This window comes from Camarhynchus parvulus, unplaced genomic scaffold, assembly GCF_901933205.1.
Source record: "Camarhynchus parvulus unplaced genomic scaffold, STF_HiC, whole genome shotgun sequence".
Taxonomy (NCBI): Eukaryota; Metazoa; Chordata; class Aves; order Passeriformes; family Thraupidae; genus Camarhynchus; species Camarhynchus parvulus.
In genome coordinates, this window is record NW_022147946.1 from 37,681 (window position 1) to 64,045 (window position 26,365).

The following is a 26,365-nucleotide window of genomic DNA, read 5'->3' on the forward strand; positions in this document are numbered from 1 at the left end:
GTCTTTGTGGTTCCTGCGCCCCCTTCCCAGATCGGGGGGACGTTCGGATTGGGGGGAAAAAAGCCCGAATTTGGGGAAAAACCCACGGATTTTGGGAAAAAGACTCCACGGATTTTGGGGCAAAATGCCGGATTTTGGGGGAAAAACCCGCAGATTTTGAGGGCGTAATTGAAGCTCTTGTCTGGTGAATGGGAGGTCGAGGGTTCGAATCCCGCCGGTGCCTTTTTACCGGGGCACCCCCTTTTTGGGGGGGACACCCCCAGTTTCATGCTGGATATTCTGTTTGGGGGGAAACAACGAGTTTCGGGGAAAAAAACGGGATTTTGGGTGAAAAACTCGATTTTAAGGGGTTTATTTCATTGATTAAAGCGCCTGGTTAAAGCAAACGGGAGATCGTGGGTTCGAATCCCGCCGGTGCTTTTTACCGGGGCACCCCCTTTTTGGGGGCGACACCCCCAATTTCATGCTGGATATTCCATTTGGGAGGAAACCTCCGAATTTTGGGAAAAAAACCCCCGAATTTTGGGGAAAAAACCCGAAATTTGGGCCAAAATCCCCGAATTTTGGGGGTTTATTTGGTTGGTTAAAGTGCCTGGTTAAAGCAAACGGGAGATCGTGGGTTCGAATCCCGACGGTGCCTTTTACCGGGCACCCCCTTTTTTGGGGGGGAATCCCCCAATTTAACGGGAAACACTCAATTTGGGAGCAAAATACCGAATTTTGGACCAAAACCCCCAAATTTTGGGTGAAAACCCCCGGATTTTAGGGGTTTAGTTGATTAAAGTAACCGGGAGGTCGCAGGTTCAAATCCCACCGGCGCCTTTTATCCCCGCACCCCATTTTTTAGGGGGGGGGGACAGCCCCTCATTTTTGGGGGGAAGACGACACTCAATTTTGGAGGACAACACCAAATTTTGGAGCAAACCCCTCGAATTTTGGGTGAAAACCCCCGTATTTTTGGGGTTTATTTGGTTAAAGGACCTGAGATGGGACGCAGGGACATGGGGACAGCATTGGAGGTGGGATCCCAGTTCATCCCAGTATCCCCAGATTGTTTACACAAGCCCCGCCCACTCCCCGACGCCGTCCCTTAAGCCCCGCCCCTCTCTGCTTGGCCACGCCCCCTCCCCCTCACCTTTCACTCCTTCCTTTCACAACTCCAAAATTGCCCCAAAATTGCCCAAATTCCCCCTGGGAGGGGGCGGGGCCGCCCCAGTTCAACCCAGTGGCTCCCAGTAACCTCTCCCCCATTCCCAGTTCAAACCAGTGGCTCCCAGTAACTCTCGCCCTTCTCTCCCAGGAACTCCCTCCCGCTCCCAGTAACGCGCTCCTGCTCCCAGTAACCCCCCAGTAACCCCCCAACCCATCCCAGTGCTCCCAGTAACCCCCCTAACCCATCCCAGTAACCCCCCCAGTGCTCCCAGTAACCCCCCAAACCCATCCCAGTGCTCCCAGTAACCCCCCCAACCCATCCCAGTGCTCCCAGTAACCCCCAGTGCTCCCAGTAACCCGCCTAACCCATCCCAGTGCTCCCAGTAACCCCCCAGTGCTCCCAGTAACCCCCCTAACCCATCCCAGTGCTCCCAGTAACCCCCTGACCTCCCAGATCCCCCCCAAACCTCCTTGGGACCCCCCCAGATCCCCCCAAATCCCCTCTAATCCCCCCCCAAAATCCCCTCAGAACCCCCTAAATCCTCCTAAATCCCCCTAAACCCTTTCGGGACCCCCCAAAATCCCCCCCTAAATTAACCCCCCAATCCCCTAAATCCCCCCTAAATCCCCCCCAAATCCCCCCCTAAACCCCCTCGGGACCCCCAAACCCGTTGGGACCCCCAAATTCCCCCCTAAATCCCCCTAAAACCCCCTAAATCCCCACTAAAACCCCCAAACCCCCTCAAATCCCCCTTTAAACCTCCCCAAATCCCCCCAAATCCCCTCGGGACCCCCCTAAATTCCCATTAAACCTCCCCAAATCCCCCCATAACCCTCCCAGGACCCCCCAAATCCCCGTCTAAATCCCCCCTAAACCCCCAAATCTCCCCCTAAATCCCCTCAGGACCCCCTCAAATCCCCTTTAATCCCCCCCCAAACCCTCCCAGGACCCCCCAAATCCCCCCGGGACCCCCCAAACCCCCTCGGGACCCCCGAATCCCCCCGATGCCGCTGCTGGAGTTCGCCCCCCTGCGCGTCCCGCTGCGGCGCCGCCTGCAGACCCTGGCCGTGCTGCAGTGGGTCTTCTCCTTCCTCCTCCTCGGTGAGCGCCCCGAAACCCGCCCGGGGGTCCCCAAAATCCGCCCGGGGGTCCCCAAAATCCGCCTGTCCCCCTTTGACCCCCCCTTTTATCCCAAAGTTCTTTAGGGCAGCGCTGAGCGTTCCCACCCTAAAATTGGGGATTTTGGGGTTCCTGGGGAGAAATGTGGGGTTCTTGGGGGTGGAATTGTGAGGGGGGGTCCCCATAATATTGTGGGGGTCCCCAAAATCCGCCCGGGGGTCCCCAAAATCCCCCTGTCCCCCTTTGACCCCTTTTTTATCCCGAAGTTCTTTAGGGCAGCGCTGAGCGTTCTCACCATAAAATTGGGGAATTTGGGGTTCCTGGGGAGAAATTTGGGGTGATCGGGGGTGGAATTGTGAGGGGGGGTCCCCATAATATTGTGGGGGTCCCCAAAATCCGCCCGGGGGTCCCCAAAATCCGCCTGTCCCCCTTTGACCCCCCCCTTTTATCCCAAAGTTCTTTAGGGCAGCGCTGAGCGTTCCCACCCTAAAATTGGGGATTTTGGGGTTCCTGGGAGTGGAATTGTGAGGGGGGGTCCCCGGAATATTGTGGGGGTCCCCAAAATTCGCCCGGGGGTCCCCAAAATCTCTTTACCCCCCCCCTTTTTTATCCCGAAGTTCTTTAGGGCAGCGCTGAGCGTTCTCACCATAAAATTGGGGAATTTGGGGTTCCTGGGGAGAAATTTGGGGTGATCGGGGGTGGAATTGTGAGGGGGGGTCCCCAGAATTCTGTCGGCATCCCAAAAATCCAGCCGGGGGTCCCCAAAATCCCTCTGACCCCCCCGTTTTATCCCAAAGTTCTTTAGGGCAGCGCTGAGCGTTCTCACCCCAAAAAAATTGGGGATTTTTGGGGGGTTTTGGGGAGGGGTCGGAAAATTTGGGGAGGGGGATTTGGGGTCTGGATTTGGGGGTTCTGGGGGGTTGAAAAGTTTGGGGGGATTTTGGTGGGATTTGGGGGGTTTTGGGGAATTTTGAGGGTTTTTTTGTGGATTTTGGGGGGTTTGGGAAGTTCGGGGGAAGTTTTCGGGTGGTTTTGGGGAGGATTTGGGGAGTTCTGGGGTGATTTTGGGGGGTTGGGGGAAGTTTTGGGGGTCGAATTTCGGGAGATTTTGGGGAGATCTTGTCAGGGGGTTTGGGGGGATTTTGGGGAGGTTTTGGGGGGATTTTGGTGGGGTTTGGGGGGGTTTATATATATATATATATATATACACACATATATACTCATCAATAGTTACATATCCATATTTATAAGCCAATAACAATCGCCAATATCTAATTATCGGTAACTATTGATAATCTATCGATCCGCAGGCCAGCTGTGCACGGTGCTGTTCCTGCTGATATTACAGATATATACACACACACATATATATATATTCACATTTCTAACCCAGTAACAAAACCCAATAGCTAACAATCGATAACCAATCGATCACCTATCGATCACAGGCCACCTGTGCACCGTGCTGTTCCTATTGATTGATATATACGTATACACATATATATATATACACACAGATATATATATATATTTTCACATATACATGTATATATATATATATATATATATATAGATATATATATATATATATATTCACATTTCTAACCCAATAACGCAACCCAACAGCTGACAATCGATAACCGATCGATCACCTATTGATCACAGGCCACCTGTGCACCGTGCTGTTCCTATTGATTGATATATATGTATACACATATATATATATATACACTCAGATATATATATATATTTTCACATATACATGTGTATATATATATATATATAGATATATATAGATATATATATTCACATTTCTAACCCAATAACGCAACCCAATAGCTGACAATCGATCACCTATCGATCACAGGCCAGCTGTGCACCGTGCTGTTCGTACTGATTGATATATATGTATACACATATATACACAGATATATATATATTCACATTTCTAACCCAATAACGCAACCCAATAGCTGACAATCGATCACCTATCGATGACAGGCCAGCTGTGCACCGTGCTGTTCGTGCTGGCGCTGCGCGGCCCGCTCTGGCTCCCCGCGCTGCTCTACGGGCTGTGGCTGCTGGCGGACCGGGACACGCCCCGCCGCGGGGGGCGCCCGTGCGCCTGGGTGCGCGCCTGGCCCGTCTGGAACCACTTCCGGGACTACTTCCCCATCTCGGTGATCCTGGCCGGAAAATGGCGGGAAACGGGCTTTTTGAGGAGATTTTGGGGGGTTTGGGGGGGAACTGGGTGGGGTTTAGGGGGTTTTGGGGTCCCTGGATGGGGTTTGAAGTCTCTGGATGGGGTTTGGGGTGGTTTTGAGGAGGGGTTTGGGGGATTTGGGGTTCCTCAGGGGAGTTTTGGGGGATTTGAGGGGGTCCCTGGAGGACCGCCGCTAGGGAGCGCCCGTGCGCCTGGGTGCGCGCCTGGCCCGTCTGGAACCACTTCCGGGACTACTTCCCCATCTCGGTGATCCTGAGGGGAGAAAATGGGAGGAAAAATGGGATTTTGGGGGTGATTCTGAAGGTTTGGGGTGCCTGAGTGGAGTTTTACGGGTTTTGGGTTTCCTGGATGGGATTTTGGGGGGATTTTTGGGGGTCTCTGGAGGATCTCCCCACGCCTCGCCACCAGGCGGCGCCCTCGCGCCGTAAATGCGCGACCCCTAAATTCCAAAAAAATAAAATTAAAAAAATAATAAAAAAAAAACAAACAAAAAACCAAAAAAAACCGAGCCCCCAATTCCCAAAACCTCCCCGAAATGAAAAATAAAACTCCAAAACGAAATAAAATTCCTAATTACCCTCAAAAAAAAAAATCCCTCCAAAAATCCCCCCAAATTACTAAAAAAAAATCCCGAAAAAAATCCCCAAAATAATCCCAAAATTCTAAATTTTGCAGCTGATCCGCACGGTGCCGCTGGACCCCGGCCGCAATTACGTGTTCATTTTGGCCGCCGGAGCCTTCAGGAATTTCTGCTTTCCTAAAATTCAAGGAAAGCCGCAAATTCCCCAAAAAACCCCAGAATTCCCCCCAAAACCCCCAAATTCTCCACTGCCCTCCATCAATTCTACAAGAACCCCTCCCAAATTCTCAAAACAACCCCAAAATCCGCAAAAAAAAAAGCCCAAATAACTCCAAAATTCCCCCAAAACATCCCCCAAACCTCCCCAACATTCCTAAAAAAAAACCACCCCAAAATCCACCAAAAATCCACCGAAATTCATTTTTAAAAACCCCAAATTCCACCAAAAATTCTCCAAAATTCCCCCCAAAATCTCAAAATTAAAAACAGAACACAAAAGTAAAAACAAAACTCCAAAATCTCCCCCCGAACCCCCGAAAACTGAATTTTAAAAATCCCCAAAAATCCCCCAAAAAATCGCTAAAAATTCTGAAAATCATTCCAATTTCCCCATTTTTTTGCAGCTGATCCGCACGGTGCCGCTGGACCCCGGCCGCAATTACGTGTTTGGGTTTCACCCCCACGGCGTTTTGGCCGCCGGAGCCTTCGGGAATTTCTGCACCGAGGCCACCGGGTTCGGGCGCCTCTTCCCGGGGCTGCGGCCGCGGCTGCTGACGCTGCCCTGCTGGTTCCGCCTGCCGCTCTTCAGGGACTACGCCATGGCCGGCGGTGAGCGAAGGGTTAAATCCATTCATAATGTTCCATTTTCAATTGTTTCCATGAAATTGAAATGTTCGAATTCTATACAAAATCACTTGGGGGGGTTCCCTGCTGGTTCCGCCTGCCGCTCTTCAGGGACTACGCCATGGCCGGCGGTGAGCGAAGGGTTAAATTCATTTTAAATGTTCCATTTTTAATTGTTTCCATGAAATTGAAATGTTCCAATTCAATGGGAAATCTCTCGGGGGGTTCCCTGCCGCTCTTCAGGGACTACACCCTGGCTGGCGGTGAGCGAAGGGTTAAATGAATTAAAAATATTACATTTTTAATTGTTTAAATGAAATTTAAATGTTCCAATTCTATACAAAATCTCTCGGGGGGTTCCCTGCCGCTCTTCAGGGACTACGCCCTGGCCGGCGGTGAGCGAAGGGTTAAATCCATTCATAATGTTCCATTTTTAATTGTTTCCATGAAATTGAAATGTTCCAATTCAATGGGAAATCTCCTGGGGGGTTCCCTGCCGCTCTTCAGGGACTACGCCCTGGCCGGCGGTGAGCGAAGGGTTAAATTCATTTTAAATGTTCCATTTTTAATTGTTTCCATGAAATTGAAATGTTCCAATTCTATACAAAATCACTTGGGGGGTTCCCTGCCGCTCTTCCGGGACTACGCCATGGCCGGCGGTGAGCGAAGGGTTAAATCCATTCAAAATGTTCCATTTTCAATTGTTTCCATGAAATTGAAATGTTCCAATTCTATACAAAATCTCTCGGGGGGTTCCCTGCCGCTCTTCAGGGACTACGCCCTGGCCGGCGGTGAGCGAAGGGTTAAATGAATTAAAAATATTACATTTTTAATTGTTTCAATTCAATTTAAATTTTTTTCCCCTTTAATTCCATTTTTTTCCTCTTTAATTCCACGTTTCCAGGCCGGGTCTCGTCAGAGGCCTCAAGCCTGGAGCACCTGCTGGCCGGGCCTGGGCTTCTGAATCATTTGGAAATTTTTTCCCCTACAAATTCCGATTTTTACCCCTTTAATTCCGATTTTTTTCCCTTTAATTTTGATTTTTTCCCCTTTAATTCCGAATTTTTTTCCCCTTTAATTCCGAATTTTTTTCCCCTACAAATTCTGATTTTTTCCCCTTTCATTCCGCGTTTCCAGGCCTGGTCTCATCAGAGGCCTCAAGCCTCGAGCACCTGCTGGCCGGGCCTGGGCTTCTGAATCATTCTGAAATTTTTTCCCCTACCAATTCCGATTTTTACGCCTTTAATTCCGAATTTTTTTCCCTTTAATTTTGATTTTTTCCCCTTTAATTCTGATTTTTTCCCCTTTCATTCCGCGTTTCCAGGCCCGGTCTCGTCGGTAGGCCTCAAGCCTCGAGCACCTCCTGGCCGGGCCTGGGCTTCTGAATCATTCTGAAATTTTTTCCCCTACAAATTCCGATTTTTACCCCTTTAATTCCTAATTTTTTTCCCTTTTATTTCCAAATTTTTTCCGCTTTATTTCCGATTTTTTCCCCTTTAATTCCACGTTTCCAGGCCTGGTCTCGTCGGAGGCCTCGAGCCTCGAGCACCTCCTGGCCGGGCCTGGGCTTCTCAATAATTCCGAATTTTTTCCCCCACAAATTCTGCATTTTTCCCCTTTAATTCTGGTATTTTTTCCCTTTAATTCTGAAAATTTTCCCGTTTAATTCTGATTTGAAATCTGTGTTTCCAGGCTTGGTCTCATCAGAGGCCTCAAACCTCGAGCACCTGCTGGCCGGGCCTGGGCTTCTGAATCATTCCGAAATTTTTTCCCCCACCAATTCCGATTTTTACCCCTTTAATTCCGAATTTTTTTCCCCTTTAATTTTGATTTTTTCCCCTACTAATTCTGAATTTTTTTTTCCCTATTTTTGGTCCCCTGTTCCAGGCCCGGTCTCGTCGGTAGGCCTCAAACCTCGAGCACCTCCTGGCGGGCCTGGGCTTCTCAATAATTCCGAATTTTTCCCCACAAATTCTGCATTTTTCCCCTTTAATTCTGGTATTTTTTCCCTTTAATTCTGAAATTTTTCCCCTTTAATTCTGAAAATTTTCCCGTTTAATTCTGATTTGAAATCTGTGTTTCCAGGCCCGGTCTCATCGGTAGGCCTCAAACCTCGAGCACCTCCTGGCCGGGCCGGACTTCTGAATCATTCCGAAATTTTTTCCCCACAAATTCCGATTTTTACCCCTTTAATTCCGATTTTTTTTTCCCCTTTAATTTTGATTTTTTCCCCTTTAATTTTGATTTTTTCCCCTACTAATTCTGAATTTTTTTTCCCTATTTTTGGTCCCCTGTTCCAGGCCCGGTCTCGTCGGTAGGCCTCAAACCTCGAGCACCTCCTGGCCGGGCCTGGGCTTCTGAATAATTCCGAATTTTTTCCCCCACAAATTCTGCATTTTTCCCCTTTAATTCTGGTATTTTTTCCCTTTAATTCTGAAATTTTTCCCCTTTAATTCTGAAAATTTTCCCGTTTAATTCTGATTTGAAATCTGTGTTTCCAGGCCCGGTCTCATCGGTAGGCCTCAAACCTCGAGCACCTCCTGGCCGGGCCCGGACTTCTGAATCATTCCGAAATTTTTTCCCCCACAAATTCCGATTTTTACCCCTTTAATTCCGATTTTTTTTTCCCCTTTAATTTTGATTTTTTCCCATTTAATTTTGATTTTTTCCCCTACTAATTCTAATTTTTTTTCCCTATTTTCGGTCCCCTGTTCCAGGCCCGGTCTCGTCGGTAGGCCTCGAGCCTCGAGCACCTCCTGGCCGGGCCTGGGCTTCTGAATCATTCCGAAATTTTTTCCCCCACAAATTCCGATTTTTTCCCCTTTCATTCCGCGTTTCCAGGCCTGGTCTCGTCGGAGGCCTCGAGCCTGGAGCACCTGCTGGCCGGGCCCGGCGGCCTCGCGGCGTGTCCGCTGGGGGGCCCGGGGCCGCTCGAGGCCCGGCGGGCCGGCGCGGCTGCAGCTGCTGCGCCGGAGGGGCTTCGTCAGGATCGCCCTCAAATACGGGTGCGGTTTGGGGCAAAACGGGGATTTGGGGGCAGAAATGGCGATTTTGGGGGCTTAAATGGGGGGGTTTGGGGAGAGAAATGGGGGTTTTGGGAGGGTTTTGGGGTCGGTTTTGGGGCGGGAAACGGGGATTTTGCGGTGCATGAGGGGAGGGGTTGTGGGGTCTGAAATGGAGGATTTGGAGGGACAGATCGGGGATTTGGGGGGATAAATGGGGATTTTGGGGGAGAAATGAGGATTTTGGGGGGAGAAATGGGGATTTGGGGTCGTCAATGGAAGATTTGGAGGGATAGATCGGGGATTTGGGGTGATAAACGGGGATTTGGGGGGATAAATGGGGATTTTGGGGTTCCTGAGGGGGGTTTGGTGGGTAAATCCCTATTTTGGGGGGATAAATGAGGGACTTTTGGGGGATAAATGGGGATTTTGGGGTTCTTAAAGGGGGATTTGGGGTTCCTAAAGAGGGATTTGAGCGAGGGATTTAGGATTTCCAGGGGAGGTTTTGAGGTTCCCAAAGTGGAATTTTCAGGAAGGGATTTGGGATTTCCATGGGGAATTTTGGGATTTCCAAAGGGAATTTTAGGCTGGGATTTTGGCTCTGTCCCAGGACAGGCTCCTAATTTCGGGGTGCCCCCCAAATTTTCTATTCCCAGTGCCCCTTTGGTGCCCGATTTTGGGGTCCCAGAGAGGAGTTTGGGGAAGGGATTTGGGGTTCCCCAAGTGGAATTTTGGGAGTCCCAAAGCGGAATTTTCAGGAAGGGATTTGGGATTTCCAGGGGGGGATTTTTGGCATTTCTAAAGGGAGGTTTTGGGGTTCCTAAAGAGGGATTTGGGGAAGAGATTTGGGATTTCCAGGAGGGGATTTTTTGGGGGTTCCTAAAGTGGAATTTGGGGCTTCTTAAAGGCGGATTTTGGGAAGGGATTTGAGGTTTCCAAAGGGAGATTTTGGGAAGGGATTTTGGGGTTCCTCAAGTGGAATTTTGGGGTTCTTAAAGGGGAATTTGGGGAAGGGATTTGGGGTTCCTGAAGTGGAATTTTGGGGTTCTTAAAGGGGAATTTGGGGAAGGGATTTGGGGTTCCTGAAGTGGAACTTTAGGGTTCCTAAAGAGGGATTTGGGGAAGGGATTTTGGGGTTCCTAAAGGAGGATTTTTGCGAAGGGATTTGGCATTTCCAGGGGGCATTTTGGGGTTCCTCAAGTGGAATTTCGGGGTTCCCAAAGGGAGATTTGAGGAAGGGATTTTGGGGTTCCTCAAGTGGAATTTTAAGGTTCCTAAAGGGAGATTTAGGGAAGGGATTTAGGGAAGGGATTGAGGGTTTGGGCATTTTTAGAGGAGGATTTTAGGAAGGGATTTGGGATTTCCAGGGGGGGATTTTTGGGATTTCTAAAGGGAGGTTTTGGGGTTCCTAAAGTGGGATTTTGGGTTTGGGATTTAGGATTTCCAGGGGAGATTTTGAGGTTCCCAAAGAGGGATTTGGGATTTTCCAAGGGGCATTTGGGGAAGGGATTTGAGGAAGGGATTTGGGATTTCCATGGGGAATTTTGGGATTTCCAAGGGGAATTTGGGGAAGGGATTTGAGGAAGGGATTTGGGATTTCCATGGGGAATTTTGGGATTTCCAAGGGGCATTTGGGGAAGGGATTTGAGGAAGGGATTTGGGATTTCCATGGGGAATTTTGGGATTTCCAAGGGGAATTTGGGGAATGGTTTTGAGGAAGGGATTTGGAATTTCCAAGGGGGATTTGGGGTTCCTCAAGTGGAATTTCGGGGTTCCCAAAGGGAGATTTGAGGAAGGGATTTTGGGGTTCCTCAAGTGGAATTTTGGGTTTGGGATTTAGGATTTCCAGGGCAGATTTTGAGGTTCCTAAAGTGGGATTTTGGGGAAGGGATTTGGGATTTCCATGGGGAATTTTGGGATTTCCAAGGGGAATTTGGGGAAGGGATTTGAGGAAGGGAATTTGGGATTTCCAGGGGGAATTTTGGGATTTCCAAGGGGAATTTTGGGCTGGGATTTTGGCTCTGTCCCAGGTCAGGCTCCTAATTTGGGGTTGCCCCCCAAATTCTCCGTTCCCAGCGCCCCGCTGGTGCCGGTGTTCAGCTTCGGGGAGAACGAGCTGTTCCTGCAGGTGCCCAACCCGCCGGGCTCGCGGCGCGGCGCCTGCAGGGCGGCTGCAGCGCCTGCTCGGCGTGGCGCTGCCGCTCTTCCACGCGCGCGGCGTCTTCCAGTACAGCTTCGGCCTGCTGCCCTTCCGCCGGCCCATCCACACCGTGGGTGAGCCAAAACGGGGGGAAAAACACGAAAATCGGGGAAAAAACCAAAAAACCCGGTGAAAAAAGACAAAAGTTTGGGGAAAAAATGGGGGAAAAATGAAAAAAAAACCCAAAAAATTGGGGGAAATGAGAGCAAGGTTCAGGGAAAAAAATTCCAGAATTTTGGGGAAAAAAGGGAAAAATTGGGGAAAATAAAATAAATGGGGAAAACTACAAAAATTGGGAAAAAAATGTGAAAATTGGGTAAAAAACATGAAAATTGGGTAAAAAATGCCAAAATTTGGGATTCATGAGGCATTTTGCAGTGCTGCTTGGGGCTGCTGCCCTTCCGCCGGCCCATCCACACCGTGGGTGAGAGAAAATGGGGGGAAAAACACGAAAATCGGGAAAAAACCAAAAAAAACCCGGTGAAAAAAGACAAAAGTTTGGGAAAAAATGGGAAAAAAATGAAAAAAAAACCAAAAAATTGGGGAAATGAGAGCAAAGGTCAGGGAAAAAATTCCAGAATTTTGGGGAAAAAAAAAAAAAATTGGGGAAAATAAAATAAACGGGGAAAAGCACAAAAATTGGGAAAAACCAAAAAAAACCCGGTGAAAAAAGACAAAAGTTTGGGGAAAAAATGGGAAAAAAGCCCGAAAAAATGGGAAAAAAATGTAAAAAATTCTGGGAAATGAGAGCAAAGTTCAGGGGAAAAAATTCCAGAAATTTGGGGGAAAAAAGGGAAAAATTGGGGAAAATAAAATAAATGGGGAAAACTACAAAAATCGGGAAAAACCAAAAAATACCCGGTGAAAAAAGACAAAAGTTTGGGGAAAAAATGGGAAAAAAATGAAAAAAAAACCAAAAAATTGGGGAAATGAGAGCAAAGTTCAGGGAAAAAATTCCAGAAATTTGGGGGAAAAAAGGGAAAAATTGGGGAAAATAAAATAAATGGGGAAAAGCACAAAAATTGCGAAAAAAAACGTAAAAATTGGGTAAAAAAACCCCAAAATTTTTTTTTTGGGGTTTTTTAGTGGGATTTTTGGGGTTTCAAATGAGTTTTTAATGGGATTTTGGGGTTTTTTTAATGGGATTTTTGATGGGATTTTTTTGAGTTTTTAATGGGATTTTTTTGATGTTTTTAATGGGATTTTAATGGGATTTATTTGATTTTCAATGTGATTTTCGGGGGTTTTTAAATGAGATTTTTAATGGGATTTTTTGGCGATTTTGGTGAGATTTTTTTAATGGGGTTTTTTTGGGGGTTTTTGGTATTTTAATTGGGGATTTTTGGGGTTTTCAGTGGATTTTTAATGGGAATTTTTGTGGGATTTTTAATGGGATTTCTAATGGGATTTTTGCTGGTTTTGATGGATTTGTAATGGGATTTTAGTGGGATTTTTTTGGAGGTTTTTAGTGGGATTTTTTTTGGTTTGTAATGGCTTTTGTGTGGTTTTTGATGTGATTTTTGGGGTCTTGAGAGAGTTTTTAATGGGATTTTTTTGCATTTTTATGGGTGGTTTTTAATGGGAATTTTGGTGGGATTTTAATGGGATTTTTACTGGGTTTTAACGGAATTTTAGTGTGGATTTTTTGGTTTTTAATGGGATTTTTTTTGAATTTTCGTGGGATTTTTAGTGGGTTTTTGGTGGTTTTCAATGAGATTTTCGGTGTTTTTAATGGGATTTTTAATGGGATTTTAGTGTTTTTTTGGTTTTTAATGGGATTTTTACTGGTTTTGATGGAATTTTAGTGGGATTTTAGTGGGGTTTTTTTGGTTTTTAATGGGATTTTCTTTTTGCAATTTTCGTGGGATTTTTATTAGGATCTTTTTGGAATTTTTGTGGGGTTTTTAGTGGGTTTTTGGTGGTTTTTAACGGGATTTTTGGTGTTTTTAATGGGATTTTTTTGGTGTTTTTAACGGGATTTTTTCGCGGTTTTTTATGGGATTTTTTGGGGGTTTTTTATAGAAATATTTTTGGGGTTTATTGAATGTTTTTTGGGGTTTTTCCCGCAGTGGGGGCGCCGCTGGAGCTGCCGCGGGTGCTGCAGCCCTCGGCGGAGCAGGTGGAGCTGTGGCACGGCCGCACCCCAAACCCCATTCAATAAAATCCCATTAAAAATGGGAAATTTGGGGTTTTTTAATGGGATTTTTGGTTTCTTTTTAATGGGGTTTTGGGTGTTTTTAATGGGATTTTGGGTTTTTTTTAACGGGATTTTTAATAGGATTTTTTTGAGTTTTTAATGGGATTTTTTTTATGTTTTTAGTGGGATTTTAATGGGATTTTTTTGATTTTCAATGTGATTTTGGGGGGCTTTTTAAGGAGATTTTTTGGTGGGATTTTTTGGCGATTTTGGTGGGTTTTTTGGGGTTTTAAATGGGTTTTTTTGAGGTTTTCAATGGATTTTTAATGGGAATTTTTGTGGGATTTTAATGGGAATTTTTAATGGGATTTTTAATGGGATTTTTACTGGTTTTGATGGAATTTTAGTGGGATTTTAGTGGGGTTTTTTTGGTTTTTAATGGGATTTTCTTTTTGCAATTTTCGTGGGATTTTTATTAGGATCTTTTTGGGATTTTCGTGGGATTTTTATTAGGATCTTTTTGGAATTTTTGTGGGGTTTTTAATGGGATTTTTGGTGTTTTTAATGGGATTTTTTCGCGGTTTTTTATGGGATTTTTTGGGGGTTTTTTATAGAAATATTTTTGGGGTTTATTGAATGTTTTTTGGGGTTTTTCCGGTTTTGTGCGCAAAACGACCCAACCCAGTGGGGGCACCCGAACTCCCAAAAAGGGTCCCAAAAAGAAAACCTTGGTGTATTGTGCATTTGGTTGGGTTTGTGGTCACACCGAACCCCACAAAACCGCAAAAATGGGGTGCGCGACTGTACTCAAATTCAGAAGCACAAGGAGGTTAGGGGTCTTCTGAATTTTGGGGTTTAGGGGTTGGCCCTGGGCTCGTGTGAACCCCAAAACAAAACCCCAAAAAATCTGGGGAAACCCCAAAAATATCCGGGGAAGCACCCCGGAAATTCTGTACCCAAAAAAAGGATTTTCAACCCAATAAATTGATTTAAAATTCAGTGTATTGTGAATTTTTTAGGGGGTTTTGGGGCTCCTCAGCTTCATCTGAACCTGTCATGGTTTGACACTGGCACAATGCCAGTGCCCCATGAAAATATACTTCCCTGGTGTTCGCTGTGAGATGTGACCAGGAAATAAGCAAAGCAGGCCTCTACCTTAGGAAAAAAGTTTATTAACTAAACTACAAAAGGAAAACAAACCACACACACACACACACACCTGGAAAATGAAAACTCCACAAAAAGCATTTCCTCCTCCCCCCCACATTTCCAATACATCTTCCAAATTTCAAATCTCCACCCATCACCCTGTAAATACTCAATTCCAGTCCATCAAGAGGAGAGGAGTCCTTCTTGGGGCCATGGTGACCTCTTCCTTGCATGCCCAGCGCTCCCACCACTGGACATGGAACAGAGCTGCTTCAAGGGTTATCCTTTTAAGGGTGCTTTGACCAGTTCCAAAAAAAGCAGTTTTCTCTCATCTCGGGACCTCTTGTCCCCCCCATACTTGTCTACCCCCTGGGGCCGGGGGGTCTCCAAAACTGAACCCTCTCAGTTCTGAGCCATCGCCTCCCCCCTGCATGCAGCCTCTGTGTCGCGAGGAAGCATGGTTCTGTCCATGGCTGTACCAAAAAGAGTCCAGCAACCAGCTACTCCATCATCCCTTTCCGGCCTCTTCTTTACTCTCCCAGCCTCACTCACTGCTCCAACTGTCATTCACTTGCTCATTTCTTCTTTATCATCCACTCCATCTCCCCTCCGGAAAAGGTCCAAATGCTCTGTGAGGTCTTCATTGTCCAGAAAGGGGTTAACAAATATCTGCACTCAGCCAGGCTCCTTCCCTGCTGCACTCCCCCCTTCCCCCTCCTTCTTCACAGGCCGATATCAGTTCAAGGCCACAGGCCCGTACCAGCTTTCTCTCTCTCGTCTTCTGGCTGTGGGGGGCTGCCCAAATCTTCTCGGGGCCTCTCTCCCTCTGTCTCTCCTGGGTGGGGGGGCTGCCCAACGCCTCCTGGTGCCCCCCACCACCCTTCCATCCTGAGGGGTCAGGCCTACCTCTGCCGGGCCGCAGGCTTTCCCTCCCTGCCCAGCTCGAAGCCGGGCAGGGGAGGCCTTGCCTCTTTGCTGGCAGGAAATCAAAGAGGGAGCCCAAGGGAGTGCTCTGCTTCTAACCCCTGTGTTCTCAGAGGCGCATCCACCCTCAGTGGCCAAGCCTGGTGTCAATTTAAAATCTGAACACCTATTGGCCTCTGGCCACTCCATTCCCAGAAAACCTGCTTCCTGTAAACCCACGACAGAACCCCACAAAAAAACCCCAAAAAATCTGGGAAACCCCCCAAAAATCAGGGGAAGCAGCCCGGAAATTCTGTACCCAAAAAAAGGATTTTCAACCCAATAAATTGATTTAAAATTCGGTGTATTGTGAATTTTTTAGGGGGTTTTTAGGGCTCCTCAGTTTCGTCTGAACCCCAAAAAAAAACCCCAAAAAATCTGGGGAAACCCCCCAAAAATCAGGGGAAGCAGCCCGGAAATTCTGTACCCAAAAAAAGGATTTTCAACCCAATAAACTGATTTAAAATTAGATGTATTGTGAATTTTTTAGGGGGTTTTGGGGCTCCTCAGCTTCATCTGAACCCCAAAAAAAACCCCAAAAAATCTGGGAAACCCCCCAAAAATCAGGGGAAGCACCCCGAAAATTCTGTACCCAAAAAAAGGATTTTCAACCCAATAAATTGATTTAAAATTGGGTGTATTGTGAATTTTTGGGGTTTTTTTTAAGGGGTTTTGGGGCTCCTCAGCTTCGTCTGAACCCCACAAAAAAACCCCAAAAAATCGGGGGAGTACTCCGAAAATTCTGTACCCAAAAAAAGGATTTTAAGAACCATAAATTTGTTTAAAATTAGGAGTATTCTGAATTTTGGGGGTTTTTTTAGGGGGTTTGGGGGCTCCTCAGCTTCGTCTGAACCCCAAAAAAAACCCCAAAAAATCTGGAAAACCCCCCAAAAATCAGGGGAAGCACCCCGAAAATTCTGTACCCAAAAAAAGGATTTTCAACCCAATAAATTGATTTAAAATTCGGTGTATTGTGAATTTTTAGGGGGTTTTTAGGGCTCCTCAGTTTCGTGTGAACCCCAAAAAAACCCCAAAAAATCGGGGGAGTACTCCGAAAATTCTGTACCCAAAAAAAGGATTTTCAACCCAATAAATTGGTTTAAAATTCGGTGTGTTCTGAATTTTTGGGGTTTTTTTAGGGGGTTTTGGGGGAAATTTTAAAGAGATTTTAAAAGGATTTTTGGGGGATTTTAAAGAGATTTTGAGGGGATTTTCGGGAGGATTTGGGAAGGGTTTTTTTAAGGGATTTTTGGGGGATTTTGGAGGTAATTTTAAAGGGATTTTGGGGAGAATTTGGGGAATTTTTGAGGGATTTTAAAGGGACTTTGGGGGGAATTTTAAAGGGATTTTTACGATAATTTTAAAGGGATTTTGGAGGATTTTTGAGGAACTTTGAGGGGAAATTTGGAGGGACTTTCGGGGATTTTAAAGGGACTTTAGGGGGATTTTGGGGGATTTTAGAGGGGATTTTGGGGTTCACCAAGGGTGGGAACCCCAAAACTTTCCCTCCTTTTTCCCATTTCAAACCCCCACATTTTTACCTTTTTCTCTCCATTTTCAATGGGATTTTTGGGGGGATTTTTGTAGGATTTTCTCGCCCTTCATTTTTTTTAGGGTTCCCCCAAATTTCGGGGTCCCCAAGGTGGGGGAACCCCAAAACTTTCCCACATTTTTTAGGGCACTCCAATCTCATTTCAAACCCCCAAATTTTTACATTCCCCCTCATTTTACTCCATTTTTAATGGGATTTTTAATGGGATTCTTTTAGGATTTGGGGATTTTTTAGGGTCTCTCATTTTTTAGGGTTCCCCCAAATTTCGTGGTCCCCAAGGTGGGGGGAACCCCAAAACTTTCCCTCCTTTTTCCCACTTCAAACCCCCACATTTTTACCTTTTTCTCTCCATTTTCAAGGGGATTTTTGGGGGGATTTTTGTAGGATTTTCTCGCCCTTCATTTTTTTTAGGGTTCCCCCAAATTTCGGGGTGCCCCCCGGGGGGGTTCCCCCAATTTTTCTGCCCTTTCCCCGCCCCCCCCCGGCCGCTCCCGGCTCCTTCCCCCGCCCCGGGCAAAGTTCGGGGCTCGCTCGGGACGTGGCGCCCGCGCAGGTACCGGGATGGGGGGGGCCGGGGCCCTTTTTGGGGTCCCCCCCGAGGTTTTTGGGGTCCCCCCGAATTCGGGGGATCCCCCCGAGGGTCCCCGACCCTCCCCCAGCGGTGTCACCCCCAATTCGCTCCCCCTCCCTTGGCAGCGATGGCGGCGACTTTGGGTTCCGTGCTGCAGGCGCTGAGCGTCGTTCAATGGATGCTGACCTTCCTCTTCCTCGGTAATTAGCGCGCGTTAATTAGGGGTAATTAAAGGGTTGGAGCGCTAATTAAGGCTCTGAGGAGGGGGTTTAAGCGCTGGAGGGGTAATTAATTGGGGGGGTTAATTAATTAGAAGGGTTAATGCATAAGGAAAGGGGATGTCGATGGGGTTAAAGGTGGAGAGGCCAATTAATGGCCTTAATTAGCGCGGGTTAATTAAGGGTTAATTAAGGGGTTGGAGGGGTAATTAAAGCTCTGAGGAGGGGGTTTAACTCCTGGAGGGGTAATTAATTGGGAGGGTTAATTAATTAGAAGGGTTAATTCATAAGGAAAAGGGGACATTGATGGGGTTAAAGGCGGAGAGGCCAATTAATAGCCTTAATTAGCGCGGGTTAATTAAGGGTTTGGAGCGCTAATTAAGGCTTTGAGGGGGGGTTTAAGCACTGGAGGGGTTATTAATTGGGTGGTTAATTAATTAGGAGGGTTAATTAAACAGGGAGAGGGGATGTTGATGGGGTTAAAGGTAGAGGGGGCAATTAATGTGGGTTAATTAAGGCTGGGGGGTAATTAGAGGGGTTTAATTAAGGTTAATTAAGGGTTTGGAGAGGTAATTAAGGGTTTGAGGAGGGGGTTTAAGCCCTAGGGAGGGTAATTAATGAAGGCAATTAATGAATGGGAGAGTTAATTAATGGGGAGGGAGGAGTGGCTTGATGGGGTTAAAGGTGGAGAGGGCAATTAATGGCGGTAATTAACGGGGTTAATTAAGGCTGAAGGGGTAATTAACCCCTGGGGAAGGTAATTAACCCTTTGGAGGGGAAGTTTAACCACTGGAGATGTGATTAATTGGGGGGATTAATTAATTAAAAGGGTTAATTAATGAGGAAAGGGGACGTTGATTGGGTTACATTACAGGGGGCAGTACTTGGGGGTGTAATTAAGCCTGGGGGTATTAGTGCGCCCGAATGGGGCAATTAATGGGGGTAATAAACAGCGAGGGGAGAATAATCAATTAATTAACGGGGAATTAATTAACTCCAGTGGGCTAATTAATGGGCAGGGGAGAAAATTAACCCTTAGAGGGGAGGATGCAATTAACGGCGGTTAATGAACATCAAATGAGGGGTAATTAACAACGAGTGGAGAATAATTAATTAAGAGGGAATTAATTAACTCGAGAGGGTTAATTAATGAGGAGGGGAGCAAATTAACCCTTAGAGGGGAGGGTGCAATTAACAGGGTGGGGTTAATTAACGCCGGCAAAGGGGAGAAACGAGGGGATGGCGTTGTTGTATGGTAATTGATGCTAATGAGGGGTGGTGAATATGCAAATCAGGGCCGGGCTCGGCGCTGGCGCTGCTGCTGCTGCTCCGGACGCGGCTCTGGATCGTCCCCGTCACCTACGCGGGGTGGTGGCTCTGGGACTGGCACGGGCCCGAGCGCGGTGCGGGGACACCGGGGACACTGGGGGGACATTGGGGACACCGGGGACACCGGGGACAGTGGGGACACCGGGGACACTGGGGGACATTGGGGACACGGGGGACACCGGGGACACGGGGACAGTGGGGACACCGGGGACACTGGGGGGACATTGGGGACACCGGGGACACAGGGGGGACAGTGGGGACACCGGGGACACTGGGGGACATTGGGGGACACCGGGGACACCGGGGACAGTGGGGACACCGGGGACACTGGGGGGACATTGGGGGGACATTGGGGACACTGAGGGGACATTGGGGGGACATTGGGGACACCGGGGACACTGAGGGGACAGCAGGGACATTGGGGGGACACTGGGGACATTGGGGACATTGGGGGCACTGGGGGGACATTGGGGACACCGGGGACACTGAGGGTACATTGGGGATATTGGGGACAGCGGGGACATTGGGGACACTGAGGGGACACCGGGGACAGAGGGGACATTGGGGACACTGGGGGGACATTGGGGGCACTGGGGGGACATTGGGGACATTGGGGGGACAGAGGGGACACTGAGGGGACACCGGGGGGACATTGGGGATATTGGGGACACTGAGGGGACATCAGGGGCATTGGGGACACTGGGGGGACATTGGGGGCATTGGGGACACTGGGGGGACATTGGGGACATTTGGGGGATTGGGGACACTGGGGGGACATTGGGGACATTTGGGGACACTGGGAACACTGGGGGGACATTGGGGACAGTGGGGACATTGGGGACATTGGGGGGTTGAAGGGATTTGGGATATTGGGGTGGGGACATTTGGGGTCACTGGGGGGTTTGAGGACATTGGGGACATTGGGGACACTGGGGACAGCCATGGGGGGGTCGGTGGCAGCATCCCCTGTGTGTGTCCCCCCCTCAATGTCCCCGATGTCCCCCCGGTGTCCCCAGGGCCCCGGCACTGGGACTGGCTGCGCAACTGGCGCCTCTGGGACCATTTCTGTGACTACTTCCCCATCACGGTAACCATGGCAACCGGGCCACCGATGGCACCGATGTCCCCAGTGTCCCCATTAATGTCCCCAGATCCCATAAATGTCCCAGTGTCCCCAAACCCCGTAAATGTCCCTGAATGTCCCAAATGTCCCTGACCTCCCCAATTCCCCAAGTGCCCCCAATGCCCCCCAATGTCCCCAATCCCCCAAATCCCATAAATGTCCCCAAAGTTCCCAGATCCCATAAATGTCCCCAATGTCCCCAATCCCCCAAATCCCATAAATGTCCCCAAATCCCATGTGTCCCCAAATCCCACAAATGTCCAAAATCCCATAAATGTCCCCAATGTCCCCAAATCCCCCAAACCCCATAAATGTCCCCAAATCCCATAAATGTCCCCAATTGTCCCCAATGTCCCCAGATCCCCAAACCCCATAAATGTCCCCAATCCCATAAAGTTCCCCAAACCCCACAAATCCCCCAAATCCCATAAATGTCCCCAATGTCCCCAATTGTCCCCAATGTCCCCAAATCCCCCAAACCCCATAAATGTCCCCAATCCCATAAATGTCCCCAAACCCCACAAATGTCCCCGATGTCCCCAAATCCCATAAATGTCCCAAATCCCATAAATGTCCCCAATGTCCCCAAATCCCCCAAACCCCATAAATGTCCCCAATCCCATAAATGTCCCCAAACCCCACAAACGTCCCCGCTGTCCCCAGGTGGTGCGGGAGTGTCCCCTCCCCCCCGGGCGCAGTTACGTGCTCCCCGCTCAACCCCACGGCATTTCCTGCATCGGCGTCTTCGGCGCCTTCGTCACCGGCGGCTGCGGCGCCGCGGGCAGGGCCCCCCGCAGGGACCCCAAATCCCACCCCAAATACCATTGGGGTGACCCCAAATCCCGCCCCAAATACCATTGGGGTGACCCCAAAACCCACCCCAAATACCATTGGGGTGACCCCAAATCCCACCCCAAATCTGACCCCAAAACCGACCCCAAAGCCCCATGGGGTGACCCCAAATCCGGCCCCAAATCCCATTGGGGTGACCCCAAATCTGGGACTGACCCCAAATCCCATTGGGACCTTAAATCTGGGACCGACCCCAAATCCGACCCCAAATCCGACCCTGACCCCAAATCTGGAACCGACCCCAAATCCGACTGGGGTGACCCCAAATCTGCGATTGACCCTAAATCTGATTGGGACCCCAAATCCCATTGGGATGACTCCAAATCCAATCCCAAATCTGACCTTGAATCTGACCCCAAATCCGACCCCAAATCTGGTTGGGATGACCCCAAATCCCATTGGGACCCCAAATCTGGGACTGACCCCAAGTCCGACCTTGAATCTGACCCCAAATCCGACCCCAAATCTGGGACTGACCCCGAATGTGACCCCAAATCTGATTGGGATGACCCCAAATCCCATTGGGACCCCGAACCCGACCCCAAATCCTTTTGGGGTGACCCCAAACCCGAGGGGGGTCCCTGCCCGGGGCTGCGCCCCAACCTGGCCGCGCTGGAGGGGCTGTTCCGGCTGCCGATCTACCGGGAATACGCCATGGCCGCCGGTCAGTGGGGCTTTATTGGGGGTTTATGGGGTTTTATAGGGTTTTTATAGGGTTTTTATAGGATTTGGGGTTTTTATGGGATTTTTGGGGTTTTTGGGGTTTTTAATGGGATTTTGTGATGGGGCCGTTCCGCTGCCGATCTACCGGGAATACGCCATGGCCGCCGGTCAGTGCCGATTTATGGGGTTTTATGGGGTTTTATGGGGTTTTATGGGGTTTTATAGGGTTTTTATAGGATTTGTGGTTTTTATGGGATTTTTTGGGGATTTTTGGGGTTTTTTTTAATGGGATTTTGTGATGGGGCCGTTCCGGCTGCCGATCTACCGGGAATACGCCATGGCCGCCGGTCAGTGGGGCTTTTATGGGGGTTTATGGGGTTTTATAGGGTTTTTATAGGGTTTTTATAGGATTTGGGGTTTTTATGGGATTTTTTGGGGATTTTTGGGGTTTTTTTTAATGGGATTTTGTGATGGGGCCGTTCGGCTGCCGATCTACGGGAATATCTGGCCGCCGGTCAGTGGGGCTTTTATGGGGGTTTATGGGGTTTTATAGGATTTTTATAGGGTTTTTATAGGATTTGGGGTTTTTATGGGATTTATTTGGGTTTTTTTTAAGGGGATTTTGTGATGGGACCGTTCCGGCTGCCGATCTACCGGGAATACGCCATGGCCCCGGTCAGTGCCGATTTATGGGGGTTTATGGGGTTTTTATGGGGGTTTTATAGGGTTTTTATAGGATTTGGGGTTTTTATGGGATTTTTTGGGGATTTTTGGGGTTTTTTTTAATGGGATTTTGTGATGGGGCCGTTCCGGCTGCCGATCTACCGGGAATACGCCATGGCCACCGGTCAGTGCCAATTTATGGGGTTTTTGGGGTTTTATAGGGTTTTATAGGATTTGGGGTTTTATGGGATTTATTTGGGGTTTTTGGGGTTTTTTAATGGGATTTTGTGATGGGACCGTTCCGCTGCCGATCTACGGGAATAGCCATGGCCGCCCGGTCAGTGGGGCTTTATGGGGGTTTATGGGGTTTTATAGGATTTTTATAGGGTTTTATAGGATTTGGGGTTTTTATGGGATTTATTTGGGGTTTTTTGGGGTTTTTTTTAATGGGATTTTGTGATGGGGCTGTTCCGGCTGCCGATCTACCGGGAATACGCCATGGCCACCGGTCAGTGCCAATTTATGGGGTTTTTTGGGGTTTTATAGGGTTTTTATAGGATTTGGGGTTTTTATGGGATTTATTTGGGGTTTTTTGGGGTTTTTTTTAATGGGATTTTGTGATGGGACCGTTCCGGCTGCCGATCTACCGGGAATACGCCATGGCCGCCGGTCAGTGGGGCTTTTATGGGGGTTTATGGGGTTTTATAGGATTTTTATAGGGTTTTTATAGGATTTGGGGTTTTTATGGGATTTTTTGGGGATTTTTGGGGTTTTTTTTAATGGGATTTTGTGATGGGGCCGTTCCGGCTGCCGATCTACCGGGAATACGCCATGGCCGCCGGTCAGTGGGGCTTTTATAGGGGTTTATGGGGTTTTATAGGATTTTTATAGGGTTTTTATAGGATTTGGGGTTTTTATGGGATTTATTTGGGTTTTTTTGGGGTTTTTTTTAATGGGATTTTGTGATGGGGCTGTTCCGGCTGCCGATCTACCGGGAATACGCCATGGCCGCCGGTCAGTGCCGATTTATGGGGGTTTATGGGGTTTTATGGGGTTTTATAGGGTTTTTATAGGATTTGGGGTTTTTATGGGATTTATTTGGGGTTTTTTGGGGGTTTTTTTAATGGGGTTTTGTGATGGGGCCGTTCCGGCTGCCGATCTACCGGGAATACGCCATGGCCGCCGGTCAGTGCCGATTTATGGGGGTTTATGGGGTTTTATGGGGTTTTATAGGGTTTTTATAGGATTTGTGGTTTTTATGGGATTTTTTGGGGATTTTTGGGTTTTTTTTTAACGGGATTTTGTGATGGGGCCGTTCCGGCTGCCGATCTACCTGGAATACGCCATGGCCGCCGGTCAGTGCCGATTTATGGGGGTTTATGGGGTTTTATGGGGTTTTATAGGGTTTTTATAGGATTTGGGGTTTTTATGGGACTTTTTGGGGGGGTTTTTGGGGGGTTTTTATGGGGTTTTGGATGGGGCCGTTCCGGCTGCCGATCTATGAGGAATACGCCATGGCTGCCGGTCAGTGGGGATGTTATGGGGTTTGTATAGGGTTTTTATAGGATTTTGGGTATTTTAGGGAATTTTTGGGGTTTTTTTGTGTTTTAGGATTTCTGAAAGATTTGGGATTTATTTTTAGGGCCGCACCCCTCAGCCAGCGCTGCCTGGACGGGGATTGGGGTCAGATTTGGGGGAATTTTGGGGGGAATTTTGGGGGGAATTTTGGGGTCTCTTATGGGGATTTTGGGGTCAATTTTCGCCCTTTTTTCACCATTTTTTTTCCCATTTTTAGGTTTTTGGTGGGATTTTCACCATTTTCCCCATTTTTTCCCCCGTTTTCAGGGCTGTGCCCCTCAGCCAGCACTGCCTGGACGGGGATTGGGGTCAGATTTGGGGGAATTTTGGGGGGAATTTTGGGGGGAATTTTGGGGGAATTTTGGGGTCTCTTATGGGGATTTTGGGGTCAATTTTCGCCCTTTTCCCACCGGGTTTTTTCCCATTTTTAGGTTTTTTCGGCGGGATTTTCACCATTTTCCCCATTTTTTCCCCCGTTTTCAGGGCTGTGCCCGGTCAGCCGGCGCTGCCTGGACGGGGATTGGGATCAGATTTGGGGGAATTTTGGGGGAATTTTGGGGGAATTTTTGGGGTCTCTTATGGGGATTTTTGGGGTCAATTTTCGCCCTTTTTTCACCATTTTTTTTCCCATTTTTAGGTTTTTTCGGCGGGATTTTCACCATTTTCCCCATTTTTTCCCCCGTTTTCAGGGCTGTGCCCGGTCAGCCGGCGCTGCCTGGACGCCGTCCTGGCCCGGCGCTCCCAGGCCCTGCTCATCGTGGTCGGGGGCGCGGCCGAGGCGCTCGAGGGGACCCCGGGGCGTCACCGCGTCACCCTGCGCCCCCCCAGCGGCCAGCGCGCCTGCGGCGCTGCGGCACGGGTACGATTCGGGGAGAATTCGGGGGTTTTCGGGCAAATTCGGGAATTTGGGGTGATTTTTGGTGGTTTTTGGGTGATTTTTAGGCGATTTTTGGGTGATTTTTGAGTGATTTTTAGGCGATTTGGGGGGGATTTTTTGGGTGATTTTGGGGTGTTTTTTGGGTGATTTTTAGGCAATTTTTGGGTGTTTTTGGGTGATTTTTAGGTGATTTTTTGGGTGTTTTTTGGGTGGTTTTTAGGTGATTTTGAGGTGATTTTTAGGCAATTTTTGGGTGTTTTTGGGTGATTTTTAGGCGATTTTTTGGGTATTTTTTGGGTGGTTTTTAGGTGATTTTGGGGTGATTTTTAGGCAATTTTTGGGTGATTTTTAGGCGATTTTTTGGGTGATTTTGGGTGATTTTTAGGCCGTTTTGGGAGATTTTTAGGCGACTTTTGGGTGGTTTTTGGGTGATTTTTAGGCGATTTTTGGGTGATTTTGGGGCAATTTTTAGCTGGTTTTTGGGTGATTTTTAGGCGATTTTTGGATTATTTTACGGGGATTTTTGGGCTTTTGGGAGGAGGTTTTGGGTGGTTTTGGGGTGGCTTGGGGACCCCGGGGCGTCACCGCGTCACCCTGCGCCAGCGCCGCGGCTTCGTGCGCCTCGCGCTGCGGCACGGGTACGATTCGGGGAGAATTCGGGGGTTTTCGGGCAAATTCGGGAATTTGGGGTGATTTTTGGTGGTTTTTGGGTGATTTTTAGGCGATTTTTGGGTGATTTTTGAGTGATTTTTAGGCGATTTGGGGGGGATTTTTTGGGTGATTTTGGGGTGATTTTTGGGTGATTTTTAGGCAATTTTTGGGTGTTTTTGGGTGATTTTTAGGTGATTTTTTGGGTGTTTTTTGGGTGGTTTTTAGGTGATTTTGAGGTGATTTTTAGGCAATTTTTGGGTGATTTTTGGGTGATTTTTAGGCGATTTTTTGGGTGGTTTTGGGTGATTTTTAGGCCGTTTTGGGGTATTTTTAGGCGACTTTTGGGTGGTTTTTGGGTGATTTTTAGGCGATTTTTGGGTGATTTTGGGGCAATTTTAGCTGGTTTTGGGTGTTTTTAGGCGTTTTTATTATTTTGCGGGGTTTTTGGGCTTTTGGAATTTTGGGGGTTTTGGGTGCTTGGGGACCCAGGCGTCCCAGCGTCATGGCAGCCTTTTTGGCCCCGCTGCACGGGTACGGTCGGGGGAGAATTCGGGGGTTTTCGGGCAAATTCGGGAATTTGGGGTGATTTTTGGTGGTTTTTGGGTGATTTTTAGGCGATTTTTGGGTGATTTTTGAGTGATTTTTAGGCGATTTGGGGGGGAATTTTTGGGTGATTTTGGGGTGTTTTTTGGGTGATTTTTAGGCAATTTTTGGGTGTTTTTGGGTGATTTTTAGGCGATTTTTTGGGTGTTTTTTGGGTGGTTTTTAGGTGATTTTGAGGTGATTTTTAGGCAATTTTTGGGTGATTTTTGGGTGATTTTTAGGCGATTTTTTGGGTGGTTTTGGGTGATTTTTAGGCCGTTTTGGGGTATTTTTAGGCGACTTTTGGGTGGTTTTTGGGTGATTTTTAGGCGATTT

General features: G+C 48.0%; 1 protein-coding gene across 1 annotated transcript; it reads left to right on the forward strand.

The window, feature by feature from the left end:
* Positions 1 to 2,157: 2,157 nt before the first annotated feature.
* LOC115915957 lies at positions 2,158 to 24,778 on the forward strand (the record flags this gene model as incomplete). Its single annotated transcript, XM_030969654.1, is given in 15 exon segments — positions 2,158 to 2,254; positions 4,274 to 4,452; positions 5,700 to 5,904; positions 8,761 to 8,860; positions 8,862 to 8,924; positions 10,998 to 11,079; positions 11,081 to 11,195; positions 13,191 to 13,240; positions 17,334 to 17,475; positions 17,619 to 17,693; positions 19,007 to 19,114; positions 20,057 to 20,127; positions 20,827 to 20,949; positions 21,445 to 21,679; positions 24,609 to 24,778. Coding segments are annotated over 15 exon segments (1,815 nt in total), but the record flags the coding sequence as incomplete, so codon positions are not given.
* Between the last annotated feature and the right edge of the window lie 1,587 nt (positions 24,779 to 26,365).